Source organism: Argentina silus (assembly GCF_951799395.1).
Source record: "Argentina silus genome assembly, chromosome: 2".
In the NCBI taxonomy this organism is placed as follows: domain Eukaryota; kingdom Metazoa; phylum Chordata; class Actinopteri; order Argentiniformes; family Argentinidae; genus Argentina; species Argentina silus.
The window spans coordinates 2,455,693-2,473,781 of NC_139656.1; the positions used below are offsets into that span (position 1 = coordinate 2,455,693).

Sequence of the window (18,089 nt, forward strand, 5' to 3'; positions counted from 1 at the left end):
GGAGAGAGCCTTATAAATTGCCAGCAGTCTGCATAGGCTAAGGTGTTCTCCTTTCAGTAGATGATGGTACAAGGGACAAAGAATCTCTATAGGCCAGGGGAGGCTGGTGGAGGTAGAAAATGGAGGACGGGCTCATTGTAATGCATGGAATGGAATAAGTAATGGTATCCCCACTATTCCCACTGGGACCATATATACTGAAATGTATGCACTCACTGCAATGTAAGTCGCTTTGGATAAAAGCGTCAGCTAAATGTTATATTATTATTATTATTATTATTATTATTATTATTATTATTATTATTATTATTATTATTATTATTATTATTATTATTATCCCCTGCTATTGGCCTACCCTACAGAAGCTGCTTGAACCACTGACTTGAACCATTGATTGTACCTGTTGTGGTCAGGTGGTGTAGACTCTAGAGAACAGTTCACACTGTTCAGCTCCTTGTGTCATAATGTGTTGTTTAGTAGGTGCTACAATGCTCAGTTTGCAATGTAATCATTTATTGAATTTGATCACCAGAATTTGATCAGTGTGATATAATTTTATTTTATTTTTTTTAATTTTTTTTATCTACTGTTGCTTTTCTCTACAAAAAGGTATTCAGGAGGGATTAAATGGCCGCCTGACATCAGTAGAATGACTTTGGTCGAACCTCAAAGGTTTTTTTTTTAGACCTTTCTCTGCTAGCACCTCGCTGGCATTATCCTGTCTTGGTTGAAAGACAATCCAATATCGCCCCTTGCGGCAACCGTTCACAAAGCCAGACAAAAGGAGCCAATTACAATAGTGTTTCCAGGGGGTTCTTGTTGAATGGCGTGGGCAACGACGACACAACTACAACTTAGTAGTTTACTGTCCTATCCCAAGTGTTTTTAGCTGTCTGTGGGCGGGCTCTGGCACTATCACAGGGAGAGGACCTGGCTGTAGAAGCAAAGCGGAAAGAAAATGGCGGCCGTGGCTGCGGAGCCAGGAGCGACTGCGGCACCAACAACGGCAGCGGGGGACGGGGTAGAGTTCGAAACGGTGCCAGCCGCGCCGAGGGTCGACCTGCAGTCCGATGCTACGGAGGACTACGCACCAATAATGGACCTTGTCCACCAACTCAAGGATGGGGATGCAGTTGAGGAATGCAGCCAGGTCCAAACGGGGCTAGTGAGCAGGCCAGAGGTAGAAGCAGCGGGAAAAGCGCTGGCTGCTTATGCTGATGATGAACACATCGAGGCAGGGTGTCTCCGGGTCGGCGAGGAGAGTACCGAAAACCTCGCGTTTGAGGGCTACGAGTCGGAATACCCCGTAGCAAAGGGGGAACGTTTGATAGAACGGTTTTCACCCACCGTGGAAGCTGCGAACGAGGTCAGTAAGCACGAGCCCTACGCCTGCCACCAGAATAGCTCCATCTCTGACTCGCAACCATCCGTGGTGTTCTTGCATTCGTTCCCTGCGCATCCCTTGGCGACGGAGGCTGGACTCTCGTTAGCGGAACCAGCCGAGCCCACGATCGATTTCTATGATCCGAATCCAGAATTAACCCAGCCCACCAATATCGAGTGTGACTATAGAGTTTTAGGACCCTCTCTTGACGGTGAACTGGAGCCCGAACCCGCGAACGATGCTCCGCCTGGTTCCGAGTACAAGGACGACTCGTCGGAAGATGCTTTGCGCGAACGGCCCCAGCCCATAGACCACCACGAAGACTCTCTGCCAGTCCTAGAGAGGGAAACAGACCTAGAAACACCCATGGAGACGGGTTACATTTGTGACTTTTCTAGCGTTGAAACCCAGAACTCCCCCGAGCTTCCTGTATCGCGAGCGGATCTGGTCCCCTCCTCGGCAGAACTTGGGGATGGAGACTCGTGCCCGTCGCCACAGCCTAGGTTCGAAACGAACTTGCACAACGAGAGCGAGTCCGAATCGAAACCCTCTGTGCCATGCGCTGAGATTGAGGAGGTACGGCCCGAGTCTGTGGACCACCTGATACCCGGGTCCGAGGTTCGGGTCTGTCTGGATCACATCATCGATGACGCATTGGTGGTGTCCTTCCGGTTAGGCGAGAAGATCTTCTCCGGGGTTCTGATGGACCTGTCTAAAAGGTATACAGTATGGTCATTGTCCTTTTCGGAAATATGTTTCCTATGTCACCCTCTCTATATCACTCTAATGTTTCCCCCTCTCTCTGTCCCTGTCTTGACCCTAGTGTTACACCTGGCTAGCATCACCAGACAGTATCACCTTGTTTTGTTTACCTCTGAAACCCACTGCACTTCTTACTTACTTTAATCTGCCTCTCTGGAGGATTCGGGAATTCACATGACGTTACCTCTGAGCATAGGAAATGGAAGGAGAGGTTGTTGTGCTTAGCTAACCCTCCCCCTGAGCTCATCTAACACCATTTTCCACACAGGGAAGGAGGGGTCAGGCTACATACCATGATGACCTCCAAAGCCAAACACAATCATGAATGCATAGAGGAAATCAGGGAATATAAGGGCAATGGCAGGCCTCTGGTTGTGAGATCATCAATAGCGGGGTTTACGCACTGCAGGGCCAACCCGAACCATACTGTACTGGGCTTGCTTCCTTTCACACTGTCCTTTCCAGCACTGTTTCAGCAATGGTGTGTGCCAAACCAGGCCAGTACAGATCAGCTAGGCTCAGCTTGGTTCTGTAGTGTGAATTAGGGTTCAGTGTTTGGGTTCAGGTACCTCCCCTGTTCAATAGGGCTGCGTTCGCTTTGGGAACATTCAGATATAAATGAATTGTTTAGGACAACAAACCTATTTCTCTGAGAGTAAGGAGAAATATATTGGCTTTTTCATGGCATTTCTATCCGCAATGTTTAGTATGCAGTTCCAAAATACACCCTCCTGAATTTCGATTTTAGAGGAATGGATAGGCCTTGGTGTAAACCTATGATTGGTATCCCAATCTTGCCCTCATGTACAGTGGGCCTACCTTGCACCTCTCCAATCCTCTCAGGTCTGTAGGAGTGCAGAGTATCGGAGGTTAGTCGGTTAGTAGGTGCCGATTTGGAATTCTGCAAGGGAATAGTCCTGTAGCGCCATGCTACTGTCAACAACAACAACATTCTTATATTATATCCTCCATGTCATTTTTTCTTCTTCTTCCTGTCGTCCCTACATGTAGTTTCTCACTCTCATCAACACCTCCCCTTCTAATCTTCACCCTCTCTCACACTTTATCAGCTGCTATTCTATATTAGAGGTTATAATTAAACAAGCTGGCTGACAGGCCGATGCGATGCCTGGGGACTAGCAGATCATATCGCTACGCACATACTTTACTTGAGGCTCGTCAAGGAGGAAGTGGTGGATGTCCCTTTTTTTGTTTGATTTCACTTTCCGACTCACTGGTTACTGCTAGTGGGGCTGTTGTGATTGTCATATCATGTCAGTTGAATGGTTCTGTGTGACTGTATTGATGCCCACTACTGTGATCCCGGGGCAGAGCGGTCATCGATCGGATCCCAAAGACAGTTGCTTGTTCAATAGTTCGGCAGTGACATTACAATATGGAGGCACGCAATCCTCACTGTTCTCTGTCTCCACTTTACAGTAATTTGCTGTTAAGCCTGTGTGACATACTTCTTTTTATTACTAGGTAATTACAGTGTTTTGATTAATGGCAATTTAGTAGGCCTTGATAAGGCCTAGGGCGGGCCTACTTTGGAGTTAGATAGTGATGGAATTGTTATGGTTTCTGGAGTCCCTACAGTGTTTGAAAAGAAAGAAAATACCAGCAGAAAGAAATATACATTGGCTGATGCTGCCTCCCGTGTAGTTTATCTGCAACATTTCAACCAAGAATGCCTTTGTCAGGCTTAACAGTGTTCCCACACAGATAAGAGCAACTCACTATAGAGTGTTCTGTTCCGGTTCTCTTCTCCAATCCGTTTGCAGTACTGAAGATAATCAGCAGCACCATCTCCTCTCTACAAACAGCAGACTCCATTTTTAGAGCCTCATTGTTGTGTCCGAGGGGTCGGTTGGTTTATGGCTTCTGTTTTCAAACAGTCCCACGAGAGCAGGCCTTGTGCCTGTGATTGGCTAGAGAGAGTTCCATAGCATTGTCATAGGTCATTAGTGTCCCATTGTTTTACCCATAGATGTGTACTCGGCTTGGGATGAGAGAAGGGTGTTGTTGACTTCAGGTCAGTCTAGGGCTGCGGTCCTTCTCTGAAGATTTTGTTCACTCCTTCTCATGGATTTAAAAGCATTGAGATGGTGTATGGTGGGGTATGGGGGGTTGCTACCATATTGATTACACTAATCCGACGCTTTGAATCCAGGATTGGGTGTAAATGAGAACACTTTTTGCTAGAAAGGTAGAGAATTGGATCGCAGCCTAGTAGACTTGCCTCTAGACATTTAAAAAAAAAAAAAAAAAAATGTAAAATATTTTTATTAGGGCATTTCTGTTTTATTGGGATAGAGACAGTAGAGATTGACAGGAAGGATGGGAGAAAGAGGGGGGATGACATGCAAGATAGTTCGAGGGTCGGAATCGAACCAGGAACCTTGCGATTACGTGGTATGCGCATTAGTGCTACTACTCCACTAAGCGCCTCTCCTCCAGACATCTTATAGACATTTGCCGCGTCCCAAATTCACCAACCGTTTTCTATCCATGTAGTAGAGCGCACAAGTGGACACTTCAGGAAAAGGGTTGACAACCGGATTACACTGGATTACAAGGGCTGAGAACTGGCTGGAGAACTGGCTGAACCTGGTGTTCAGAAGGGCTAGATGGTTGGTGTCTGTACGAGAGGTGTTGGTTGATAAGGACCCATTTCACTCCTCCAGTCTCTCTCGGCTGGTTAATTTCTTGTGATCAGAGTGTGAGAAACTCCCCCTTAATCCTGTGTGATTTCTCCAGTGTCATTTCACACTCCTAGTATCCGTCTGTCACGTACAGAGAGGAATCTTGGGAAGCTTCTAAACGTTGCTTAGGCACATAGAATTTAGAATTCTATATTGGATTCATTATTGTATGTTTGTAGGCCTGTAAGTAGTTACTGTGCTTGTGGCCAGATGTATCCATGGATAGAAGATGAGCTTGTTCTTACGTAACTGCTTGGGAAGCTGTTAATTTCAACGCGCAGCAACACACATCCCCTCCTGTTTGGGGAGCTTGGAACGTTTCTGTCTTAAGTGGAGTAGACTAATTGAGAAGAACCATCCCCAGACCTGTCCCTGTTTCTGGTAAATGTTATGACCTCAAAAAGACAGCAGCCAGCTACTTTGTACAGTTTATTTATACATTATATTATTTATTTAGAAATTTCATTTTTCACTTGGGAGGGACAGTACAGTAGACAGCGCTGTATAGGCCTGGCCTACGGTAGGCTACAATGTTCATTTTCCATGCTGACCCAGGGCAGGGTCTCTTGGGGAGGGAATCCCCCCACCCTCCCTGTACAGACTCCCCTCCTCCTCACTGTCTCACCCTCCCTGTACTGTCTCACCCTCCCTGTACAGACTCCCCTCCTCCTCACTGTCTCACCCTCCCTGTACTGTCTCACCCTCCCTGTACAGACTCCCCTCCTCCTCACCGTCTCACCCTCCCTGTACAGACTCCCCTCCTCCTCACTGTCTCACCCTCCCTGTACTCTCTCACCCTCCTCCTCACTGTCTCACCCTCCCTGTACTGTCTCACCCTCCCTGTACAGACTCCCCTCCTCCTCACCGTCTCACCCTCCCTGTACTCTCTCACCCTCCTCCTCACTGTCTCACCCTCCCTGTACTCTCTCACCCTCCTCCTCACCGTCTCACCCTCCTCCTCACTGTCTCACCCTCCCTGTACTCTCTCACCCTCCCTGTACTGTCTCACCCTCCCTGTACTCTCTCCCTGTACTGTCTCACCCTCCCTGTACTGTCTCACTCTTCCTGTACTGTCTCCCCCTCCTCCTCACTGTCTCACCCTCCCTGTACTCCCTCACCCTCCCTGTACTCTCTCCCTGTACTCTGTCACCCTCCCAGCCTCCCGGACAGTGCCTGCAATGTGATGTATAATTCACAGTTGTCTGGATGTATCAGACAGAGTGCCGTGGCCCCTCCTCTCTCGACAGGATGGATGTTGGGAAGAGTTGTATAATGTTTTTGCTTTAGGTGGCGTGAGAATGTCCCGACCATAGATATAGAACAATAGGGGCTATGACATCTCTACTGTTTTATCTCTATGATCCCGACCCTCTGCCTCTTAATTGGAGAGATCAGCTCACTCAACTCAGTTGATGGTTGATATACACTCAAAGAACACTTTATTAGGAACACCTGTCCACCTTCTCATGGTGGAGGTGGTGTAATGGTGTGGGGAATGTTTTCTTGGCACACTTTGGGCTCGTTAATACCAATCAATCATCGCTTGAATGCCACAGCCTATTTGAGTATTGTTGCTGACCACGTGCATCCCTTCATGGCCACAATTTACCCGTCTTCTAATGGCTACTTCCAGCATGATAATGCACCATGTCACAAAGCAAAAGTCGTCTCAAACTATTTTCATGAACATGGCAATAAGTTCAGTGGCCTTCCCAGTCACCGGATCTGAATCCAATAGAACACCTTTGGGATGTGGTAGAACGGGAGATTCACAGCTCGAAAGTGCACCGGGAAAAATCAGCAGGAATTGCGTGATGCAGTCATGTCATCATGGACCAGAATCTCAAAGGAATGTTTCCAACATCTTGTGGAATCAATGCCACGAAGAATTGAGGCTGGTCTGAGAGCAAAGGGAGGCCCTACCCAGTATTAGTATAGTGTTCCTAATGAAGTGCTCAGCGAGTGGATGACATCACCACAGTTTAATTAGAGTGTATAGGTTTGTCAGTGAGAGTGTTTTTCTGTTGTGTAGGTAGGTAGGTAGGGCCAGGTAGGATGTGACCAGACCTCCTCGTTGCATACTTTAGTACCGTCCACGTAATAAGCAATCTTTCACTCTTTTCACCTCTCATGTCTATCTTTATTCTTATGCCGTGACATTGCTGTCAAAGTGCAGTAATGGACCAGACGTGAAAACGAGACACAAATACACATGCCTAGGCCAAGACGTCGAGTCTCGTATTTGCTCGTTGCTTCCCCACTGATTCATTGCTTATTCATCATGTTATTATGACATACTCTGATTAGGCCAGCTGACATCATAGATCGCATCCGTTATTGCCTTGTTTCAAAGAGGAGAAAGGCTGGTTCAGCTCTGTGCAGGTCTGGAGGAGGAGGGGGGGGGGGGGGGGGTGGAGAGAGAGAGAGAGAGAGAGGAGGGAAGAGGGGGACGTGATTTATCTTGCTGTGTGTTTGCTGTGCCCTCGATGCACTCACTAATGCAGCAGAGGGACAATGTTACCCAAGGCCATCTATCCCTGTGTAGTGCTGTCATCTCCCTGGGACATGGGATGTATTTTAGGACGGAAACAAATACAGGCCTGAGTCCTGACCTGCATATGATAAATATACCACATATAGGGCTAGTTAGAGTTAAAGCCACAATCCGTAATTCATATCCGTTCGAGCTTGATACAACTGGTCTTACCCCATCGTAACCCAAAATATATTTTGTTTGTTGTTTCAAATCATGGATTGTGGCTTTAATGGTAGCTAGCTACTGGTTTACATGTAGACTACAGGAAGCCTACTGTCTGGTAGTTGAACCTTTGATTTGGGTTTTAGTGGACTTTGATCCTTGGTTTTCAAGTTTGTGAGGTAGTCACGTACAGGATGTGTAGTTCAGATTAATTTCTCGGGGGGGTTCGTCATCACAGTGTTGAATGTACGCTACGTAGCGGAAGCGATTACCTTTGTTCTCATTGCACAGCCCACATCTTAAACAGGAGATAACAACAGATTATTTTGTGTTGAAATGTGTGCCAGTTAACCTCTAGTGCCTGTCCCTTTGTGATTGTTTTGCAATGAAACGGACAGAAGGTACGGTTAGCCACGGTGATAAAACAGAAGTTTCTCTTCTCCTTTTTTCTCCTTTTGTGTCGCACAGACGTCTGCGTTTTAATTACTGTGACTGCAGGGAAGCTATGCATTAATATAGTACACAACACAAGGCTTGCTTTCTTCCCCCCTGTGCTTGTTCTGTGCTCTCTAGTTACCTGCGGTGGTTTTCTGTGTTCTCGACTGTGGGGGATCCTTTGATCTCCCGCTGCGCTCATTTAGGCTGCCTTCCGCTGTACACTTCTGTTCTGTGGGTTTTACGTAGTAGAAAGACTCTTCTCGGTCTAGGTCTTTTAATCTTCAGCTGTGGTGTTTTGGATTGAATTGATTTACCTTAAAATGATCTCCATGATGAAATAGAGAAACCGCCTCACCAGCGATAGTCAAAATGATCATGGAATATTACAGAGGAGCCTCAAGAGGTTCCGGTCTGTCAAGACTAAAACCTCGCACCACCTGATCGGTTTCTTCCCTATGGCAGGGGGGGGGGGATCACAAACAAGCCCCCTGCCTCTCACTGACTCTGGGACTTCCATCCACCCACCCCACCCTGTCTCTGTCTGTCTGTCTCTCTCTCTATCTCTCTCTCTCTCACACACACACACACACACACACACGCACACACACAGCTTCTTGCCTCATTGCCTCTTAGTCTCGCACAGTCTACATAATTTATTGTTCTATTTTGTACATTTTTTGTTAATATTATGCTTATATATTGTTGTTTTACGTCCTATGCACCAACCTCATCACGTCAATTTCCTGTATGTGCAAATATACTTGGCCAAATAAAATGATTCTGATTCTGAAGATATATCAAAGCTCACCGTCTCTCTCTCTCCCCCTCCTCTTTGTCTCCCCAGGTTTGGACCCTATGGAATCCCAATCACTGTGTTCCCCAAGAGAGAATACAAGGACAAACCTAATCCTGAATCTATGCAGCTAAAAACAGAAGAACCATTCCAGCCTAAGACAGAGAAAGTGACCGCTAAGGAGAGCCTAGACGACCCCTCCAAGGAGCCCCCCCAGGCCGCGACAGCGTCCGACCCCAACAACCCCGATCCTGAACCCCCCCAGCCTTCCCAACAGCCTCACCCGTGGACTAATAAACCTCCCCCGTTGTTTCAGGAGGGCGCCCCCTACCCCCCGCCTTTGTTCATCAGGGACACCTACAACCAGTCGTTACCTCAGCCGCCCCCCCGCAAGATCAAGCGGCCCAAGCGGAGGCTGTACCGCGAGGAGCCCACCTCCATCATGAACGCCATTAAGCTGCGGCCGCGCCAGGTGCTCTGTGACAAGTGCAAGGGCGCCGTGGCCACGGGGGACAAGAGAGAGCCGCCGCGGAGGGGCCCCGTGTCCGACGGGCGGGGTGACGACGCCAAGCGGAGACGCAGCGACACGGCGGCGACGGCTGGCAAGCGGTCGCGGAACGACGGCCGGTCGGAGGAGAAGGGCCGCGCCGCGGAGGCGTCTAAACGGCAGGCCTCAGGGATACGAGTGGCCTCTTCTTCATCTTCCTCCTCCTCTCTGGGTCAGGCGAGGGGCGGAGCTGGGGGGAACAGAGTCCTGAGGGGCGTGTCCACCTCCTCCACGACCACCACCACCACCACCACCACGTCACCGTCAGCCAATAGCAGCTCCCGAGTCCAGCTGAATGCCAAGAAAGTGCTGCAGAGTAAAAACGTGGATCACTCTAAGGCGCGGGAGGTTCTGAAGCTGGCCAAGGCCCAGAAGAGGCAGAGAGAGACCACAACGACGGCCGCGGTCACGGGCGGCGGCAACGCCAACTCCGCCAAGACGATGACACGGGCCGCAGCCCTCCAGGAGGCCCATCAGAAGGTCCACTTCACCCGCCGTCTGCAGCAGATCAGCGGGGTGGGCCCCAGCACCGCCACCCCCCTCCCGCCCAGGATGCGGATCAAGCCTCAAAGGTACCGTAACGAAGAGAATGACTCCTCTTCCCCCTCTAAGTCGCCACCGCAGCCTTGCCTAGAGAAAGTGCCGGGTGGAAGTGGCCCTCCCCGTTTGTCCCCCCCAAAGCCAGGCGCCGCAGTTGCAGTCTCAGTCACACCCCCTCCCCGCTGCACCTCCACGCGCTCCTCAACCTGCTCCACAGGCGAGGCCACTGCTGCTGCTCCCGCCGACACCCAGGGCCCGGTTAGAGGGCCAGACCCAGACCCAGCCCCTGAGCTCAGGCCTCAGAGCCAAATCCAAATCCAGCCCCAGCCCCAGATCAGCCCCAACCAGGACCCCCACCCAGTCCCGGCCTCAGTCCCAGTCCCGGCCTCGGCCCCAGTCCCGGCCCTGGCCCCGGCCCCAGGCCCAGCCCAAGGCCCAGTCCCGGCCCCAGGTCCACCCCCGGAGCACAGCGACCCCAAGGCGGAGCCAGAGGAGCAGGGGGGGCGAGAGGAGAGGCGAGAGACGCGGGGCAGCAAGGCCGGCGCCGGCGGCAACCTGGTGGTCTACATGACCCTTGACCCTAGCCAGCCAGACTCCTCTAGCACCACCTCCATGTGCAGCGTCGATAGCGCAGACGATCTAAAGTCCTCAAACTCAGAGTGTAGCTCCACCGAGACCTTCGACTTCCCCCCTCCCGGTGCTATGCACTCACCGCCCCCTGCCCCCGCCGCTGCTGCCGCCGCCGCTGCCCCCGGCACGTCCTCCTCCTCCTCCTGCACCTCCTCCTCCTCCTCCTCCTCCTCCTCTGCAGCGGCCGACCCCTCGCCCACGCCTAAGGACGACAAAAAGCTCAGTAAATCCGGAAAAAAAGCCGGCGTCTTTTCCAAAAACGTGTCTAAGTGTTTGGCCGTGGACGGCAGGACCATTTGCATAGGGGACATCGTTTGGGCCAAGATATACGGTTTCCCCTGGTGGCCGGCCCGCGTCGTAGGCATCACGATCAGCCGTAAAGAGAACGGGCTGTTAGCTAGGCAGGAGGCGCGCGTCGCCTGGTTCGGTTCCCCCACCACCTCCTTCCTGGCACTTTCCCAGCTCGCCCCCTTCCTAGAAAGCTTCCAGTCCCGCTTCGACAAGAAGAGAAAGGGCCTGTACCGTAAGGCCATCACCGAGGCCGCCAGGGCCGCTAAGCAGCTTACACCCGAGGTTCGCGCCTTGCTTACGCAGTTCGAGACGTGAGGTGTTGGTGGTGTTGGTGGTGGTGGTGGTGGTGGTTTTGGGGAAAAGGAAAGGTAGGCAACAAATGGCACCTGCTTCCTCCCCCCTCCTGCTGCACTGCTCCGCTCTCACTGCTAGTCACCTGCCATGCCCCAACCCCCCCCCCCCCCCCACCCCCACCCCCCCTGCTCCCTCCCTCCCTCCCTCCCCCCCCTCTCCCTCCTGCAGCATCCAGGGAGAAAGAAACTAAACAATTCAGGCCAGACAGACAGACACAGACAGACAGACACAGTCAGACAGTCAGTCAGACAGTCAGTCAGACAGTCAGTCAGACAGTCAGAGACAGACACACACACACACACACACACACACACACACACACACACACACACACACACACACACAGACAGACAGACAGGACTCTATAAGATCCAAAGGGACTGAATGGGTGTTGGAGTTCTCTGAACACTGCTGCGTAAAATAATGGCAGTGTTTTTATTTTGTTTTTATTTGATTCAAATTTCACTTATTTTTTACAACATGGTGGAGATCTGGTCAATTTTGTATTTCAGATGTGTTTTAACCATAAGCTTTGTGATTGGAAAATCTGAACAATTGTCCTTATTTCTTCGAATTGAAGCCTGTAGGTTTTACCCCTTAAGAGGCTTACGTCATGCCCTAAAACAATGGGGTTCATAGGTTTGCTGGTTTTATCAAGTTTGAGTTTCCCAGAATTGTAGATGGTTTTAAAAAGAGAGTTGACTTCTTCGTCTATGCAACAAATGGTTCAGTGTCAGATACTGTGAAGAAAGCTTCTGAAATCTGAAAACGTGTTACAGAGCAACAGCAGCAGGCAGTTCTCAGAGAGAGAGAGAGAAAGAGAGAGAGAACAGAATCGTATTTTTAGCACATTTTATGTATCTGTGTGCTTGTGGATATCATAGCTTTTACTGTATGACTACAAGGAGATTGTGGACCCTGGCTAGTGTATAAGCTAGAGCTAGCATAAGAGCTAGCGTAAGAGCTAGCTCAGTTACATGATCATAGCAACCAGACTGTGGTAGCTAGCGATAGCTAGCAGACTAGTGGTAGCATCTGGGTCAGGCCCGGTAAGCCTTTGATCACCGTGTGGCTCCCAGCCAGCCAGGGGCTTTCCAGACAGTTGAGCTGCGGGAGCGAGGAGGTGCAGGTAAGCCTAAGTCACCTCAAGTGCTGGTTGGTCGGTCGGTCGGTCGGTCGGTCGTGAGAGTCTGGGGAGGAGGAGGAGGAGGAGGAGGAGGAGGAGGATGTGGTGGTGGGGCGCAGCGCTCTTCATCACCTCTGGGTACAGACACAGCCCTGTCTACTCCCTAGGCACCTGTGTAGATCGCGAAGAATTGAAGCGAGATGGCAAACGTTCTCTCGCCAACTTAATTCTTCCCGTCTAATCCACTCAGATATACACAAGTGTATAGGAGGTAGACTAGGGTTGTGTCCGGACAGGGCCTTCGTCGCTTATCCCTCCTTCCCTCCCTCACTCCTCCCTTCTCCCGTTCCCTCTGTAGCCACTGTCTCTGCTAGTGTCCATAGCTAACACTCCCCACCGTTATCCAAGACTGTTCTCATGCGCTCAGATCTTTTTATCTCTAGCTCCTTGGATTTGCATGTGGTCGTAGGCCACACACACACACACACACACACACACACACACACACACACACCTATATGGAACGAGGCCCCAGGTAGTGAAATACTTCAACCCGATTCAAATCACAGATTTTAATTCACGTCTGCATCGAAACATTTTATTGTTATACCTTTTTATTGTTATAAGTTGCAGGCTGCCATGTTTCCTTAACATCACCATGATACTGAGTCAAGACACTGACTAGCATTAACAGAGAGAAGATGTTTTTTGAAAAGTGGCTTCTCTTTCAATAAGGCCTCTGGTGTGGCAGAGTCATACCTACAGGGCGTTCTGGCTACATTTTAGCCCAGTTCTACTTTGTTAAACTTTTACCATGGGTTTTTGCCATATCTTGTTTTGATTGACTTCCTGAGTAGTCCAGTGGTTTCTCTGATCTCTGTGTTCAGCTGTTACTCAGCGCTGCGTGAGTTGAGGAGTGTGTTTGACTTTATTTGGTGTGTCTGATCCTATCACTTTACCCCTTATTTGACTGATCTCATCCGACTGTGAATCTTGATTATATTTGTACAGTACCTTCTGTATCTCAACCGTTATTCTCAACTGAGACATCGATGCTTAATAATGGAAATTACTTCTTTTTTGGGGGGGGCAGGGGGGGGGGGGGCGGGAGTCGGTGTGGGGGGCTGGTGAGGAACTATTCTCAAATTATGGTATATACTGATCTCCAAAAGTATGTTGAATCTCATTTTATGCTCTTGTTCATGAATTGGTATCCACCTCCAACAAGACATAAAGGGACCCTCAGTAAGACCTCCACCCGGTAGGATTGTGTAGAGAGAGACCAGAGGCTCAAGGGTTAACAGACAGACATACTGCTTGGTAGAGCACACTGACTTGACCATTGTTACAGCCAAGACGTGTATTATTCTAATGGGTTTGGCTCTGTTTCTTTCTCACTTTTATTTTGGAACATCTGTTTGCAGATCAGAGAATGCTGTATAGGGGATGGAAAAAAAAAAATCGCTTGAAAAAAAAGAAAAAAAGTAAACAGTTGAAGAACACTTGTGTAAATGTTTTTTTCTGATGTTTTAAAAAAGTATATAAATAAAACTGTCAACTTCAAGAATCTTTACCTAGTTGTCGTCATTTTAGCACTTCCACTTCCTGTATTCACATTCAAGGCCGATTTATAAGGCCTTCAGATTCACCCAGAAACAAGTGGTAGGTTAGAATGGGCATAAGGAATTTAAAATATTTGTCATCTGTCCAGCAATTTTAAGTTGACAATGACCAGGCCTTTCAAAATGAGGTCAGTTCTCCACTATGACTGCTAAGGTTTGTGGGGCTTTTTATGAAATTGCAGAACCAGCAGAAAAACAAATTTGTCAGTCAAGGCCCTACCTGCTGAGACTGTTAGAACGTTCTAGGACAAGGACAGGAGAGGACAGGACTGAATGTGAAGAGAAATTGATTCCTTTCATTGAAGGACAATATGTGCAGGAAATGCATTCCTTTTACTGAACAGATTTTCTTACCTGCAAACAGATAACGGTTATACAAGTCATTTTTACATTATACACTGTACACTACAACAACCATTCATTACTAGTGGCTATTTGTTTTAATTCTTTGAAAATGCATCCTTCCCTCCTAACTTCCTGGGAGTAATCACTGATCTAAAATGATTGGAATGGTCAAAGCAACCTCTGCACTGCATTGCTTTAACCAGTCACGTCATGTCAGATCATAGATTTCTTCAAGGAAAGGAGAAAGGAAGGAAGAATTTAAAGAGTCTTCTAACAGGGCAATCAGTCAGTGGATCAGAAGCAGGGCATATTTGACTGCCATCTTGTTTTAGGGGCAGATTGATTGTTTCTCCTCTGATTTCTTGGCTCGTATTCTTAAAGCGTCTCAGAGTAGGAGTGCTTATCTAGTATCAGTTTGGCCTTTTAGATCATAATTAATATGATTATATGGACAGGAGGGACCTGATCCTAGTTCAGCACTTCTACTCTGAGATGCTTTATGAATATGACCCCTGGGCATTTAATGTCTGGCTTTTCAACGTAGTATCGTTGTCTTGGAGACAAATCAAAAGACTATCTACCAGGGGAGGCTGGTGGAGGTAGGAATCGGAGGACGGGCTCATTGTAATCAATGGAACGGAAAAATGAGCCCGTCCTCTATTTTTTCTACCTCCGCCAGCCTCCCCCGGTAGATACTATAAAGCTTTGCAATGGCAGTTTTGATAGCAGCATACTTCTCATATAGTACATGAAGAGGCAGCAGCATTTGTATGATGATGTACGGTGAATCTCAAGGACATTAGAATAATTTTAAACTAACAGCTAGGCTAGGCTAGGCTAACCCCAGTGGGAAACAGATTCACCACAGTCCTCTTCAGTAAACACAGTGACAGGCAGGCAGGCAGGCAGAGCAGCACGGCGCTGCAGCACCATCGTGACCATGACTCATACGTGGTGGTGATGTCTATCTTGGTTCGCGCCTGTCAGTCAGACAGACCCTCGCTGGGCTGAGACATCACCTGTTCTGCGGCTCTCGTATTGTATGTCCGCCTTCACCCCCGCAACAAAGTGGGATAGCAGGCCATTGACACTAACCAAGGACCCGACCCATCCTCCTCGCCCCCTCCCGTCCTCCCCCACCTAAGCCTGGAGTGTCCTTTAGTTCAGATGCACAGAAACATCGGCCACTGCAGGAACAGTGACAAGATGTCATAGCAACGCGCTCTTGCTTGTGATACATGTAATGAAAGGGATACATCATTTCAGGAACTCAACTCACTCATAAACCTTGTGTAGGTGGCTGGCTTACACACACACACACACACACACACACACACACACACACACACACACACACACACACACACACACACACACACACACACACACACACACACACACACACATATATACAGGCTTTATACACTGAGCATGTAGCAGAAGAAAGGAGGGCACTCCGTGTCTTGTGCCATGGCGTTCATGGTTTACAATACAGTTTCAGTCTTTCTTAATGATGCACTCTAATCTGTTCTCTGAGGGCAGGGCCTAATACTTAGAAACAAGCCCTGTGATCTAGATGAAAAGAGTGCTGATTAGTCCATCTCTGATTTCTTCTTCTCTTCTCTTCCAGCACTGCAACACTGAAGGGCTGCTGATTGGTTGATGGGTCCCCTACTCCCAATACTGCCATTGGTTGGAGAGACAGCCAGAAAGAAGGAAGGAAGGAAGGAAGGAGGGAGGAATGTGCCCAGGGAGGAGAGGAGAGGGGGACACACGTCATGGACATAATTATTTTTATTTAAGTATCGGAAGAAGGAAAAATTATATATTTATAATGAATTGCAGACCTACTCCACCTCTGGGCCTATCCATCATGCTGAATACCATTTTGATATTTTGATTTTTTTGTTCTGAGCAGGCGTCAATGTCCGTGAGCTTTGTGAGTGTAGTCTGGGGACAGGTTGGAATACTTGGTGAATGCACCCTTCCTCCCTCCCCTTGACCTGATATGACATATGCTGTATAGTGTTATTGTCATCTGTTCTACACTTGTTCTCATCTATCCAACAATATTAACTCATTGATTGCCTCAACGAGGGGGGGAGGAAGGAAAGGAAGTAAGGAAGTAATAAAGGAAGGAAGGAAGGAAGGATGCATCTTTACAGTATTCGAACTGGGCCTCAGAGGACGTGTGCAGAGTAGACAAGCACAGAGGAGGGTTCTCTGACTGTTATTGATCCAGTATCTATTACTATATGGAGACAGGACACAGGATTTTGCAGGGTTTTATTAGTACAGTATGTTGATCTGTGATCTTGAAATGCGAAGACAAAAAAATTAATGAAAAAAAAAACAATATTATGTACAAAAGAAATTAATTAATGCAATAAAGATTGCATGTGCTATGCTATTACAGTGCAGTTGCAGAAAGTTGGGCTTTGTTGTGTTGAAGCTGTCTTGAAAACTATCCACTCTCTCTCTCTCTCTGTCCAGACCTTACCTACTGTATATCAGCTCATACTACCACAGTTTCTGTGAGTGAAACCAGAGTTCCCAGACCAGGGTTCAAATAGTATTCAACAACATCCTTTCAAATACTTAGTTGTGCTTGATTGAGTTTGCCTGGCACAAAGGAACCAATGGAATAGTCCCAAAAGCGCAAATGCTGCCCATCTGGCACTCAAGGCAGGCTATAGCAAACAGTGTTTCTAATCCTTTTCATCCCAGGTGTGGTTCCAAGCAGCTTTATTAGTGATGCAGTGTCAGCTGTAGACCTGGGTTGTGTCTAGACTGTTCTCGGGGTGAGGGAGGAGCATTGCAGTACTTGAGTTGTCTTCTACAAAGGCCCAGTATTTCAAACACTTTATCTGGAGCAGAACGATTCGGATTCTTTTTTGCTATCCAAGATCAGGTAGATCTGGCTGACTTCCCTTGTAGAAATCAGTCAGATGATCTGATCCTGGATAGCCAAAAAGAATCTGGATCGTTCTGATCCGGATTAAAAGTTTGGAAAATACTGGGCCCAGATACAGGAAACCACAGACAGACGTTACATACTCTCCCGCTCTGTCATGTGCCTGTACTGTTAACCTACTTCAGCGCTGACTCTCACCTCCTTCAGCACCTCTGACGAAGAAACAGAAATAAAATGTGTGTGAGAGTGAATGTACTGAAGCATACAAACTGAAGCATAAATGTCATATTCCTCACCAGCTGTCCCTGACTCACTCACTCTCCCCAGATCAAACACAAATACACACGCTGAACTCCAAATCGGCCCCTAACCCCTATCTCCCAGACGCTCCGGTGATGTAGAGCATACCGCTTACACCCCCTTTCCAATCCTCTCAGATCTACAAGGGCCCAGTATTTCAGAATTTCCCCTTTACTACTCAATATCGTCCAGATAGCTTTGAGGTACTGGGCCCAGGAGAGTGGCTAGGGAGGGTTAAGGGGCTAGGGGTCCGTTTGGGATTCAGGGGGTAGATCCAGTTGACTGGACCTGGCTGCCACTGCTGTGTGGCACCAGCTGGACCGTGGATTGTAAAGGGAAACAAACGCGTACATACAATGAAGTCAGTCAGAAGCAGCTGAAGAGAGACGCAGTAACCGAATCAACTGTCTCGCCTCTCGCTCTCGTGTACATATGCGTTTCAATACAATCGAATCATTTCTTGACCTAACATACAAGACTGGTGGTTGTGGGAAATCCTGTTTTGTTATTACCGTATCTGTATATCTCTTCAAATCAGTAAAATCTGCTTTTTGCCTTTGTACTCGGTGTGTGCTTCTTTATTCCACGCTGTACTGTACTTCTGTATCATCAGGCACTATCAGAGTTCAGACTATCAGAC

At 48.3% G+C, this 18,089-nt stretch overlaps 1 protein-coding gene across 2 annotated transcripts; it reads left to right on the plus strand.

Moving 5' to 3' along the window:
• Nucleotides 1–426: 426 nt before the first annotated feature.
• On the plus strand, nucleotides 427–18,011 carry pwwp2a (PWWP domain containing 2A). 2 transcript variants are annotated; one of them, XM_083697401.1, is made up of 3 exons: nucleotides 427–2,103; nucleotides 8,832–11,020; nucleotides 15,866–18,011. In XM_083697401.1, exons 1-3 carry the CDS (start codon nucleotides 959–961, stop codon nucleotides 15,877–15,879), a joined length of 3,348 nt encoding a protein of 1,115 aa, XP_083553527.1. In that variant the 5' UTR covers nucleotides 427–958; the 3' UTR covers nucleotides 15,880–18,011. The 2 variants fall into 2 exon arrangements, with proteins under 2 accessions (XP_083553527.1, XP_083553526.1); XM_083697400.1 differs by lacking the exon at nucleotides 15,866–18,011 and having other exon boundaries at nucleotides 8,832–14,766.
• The last annotated feature ends 78 nt before the right edge of the window (nucleotides 18,012–18,089 follow it).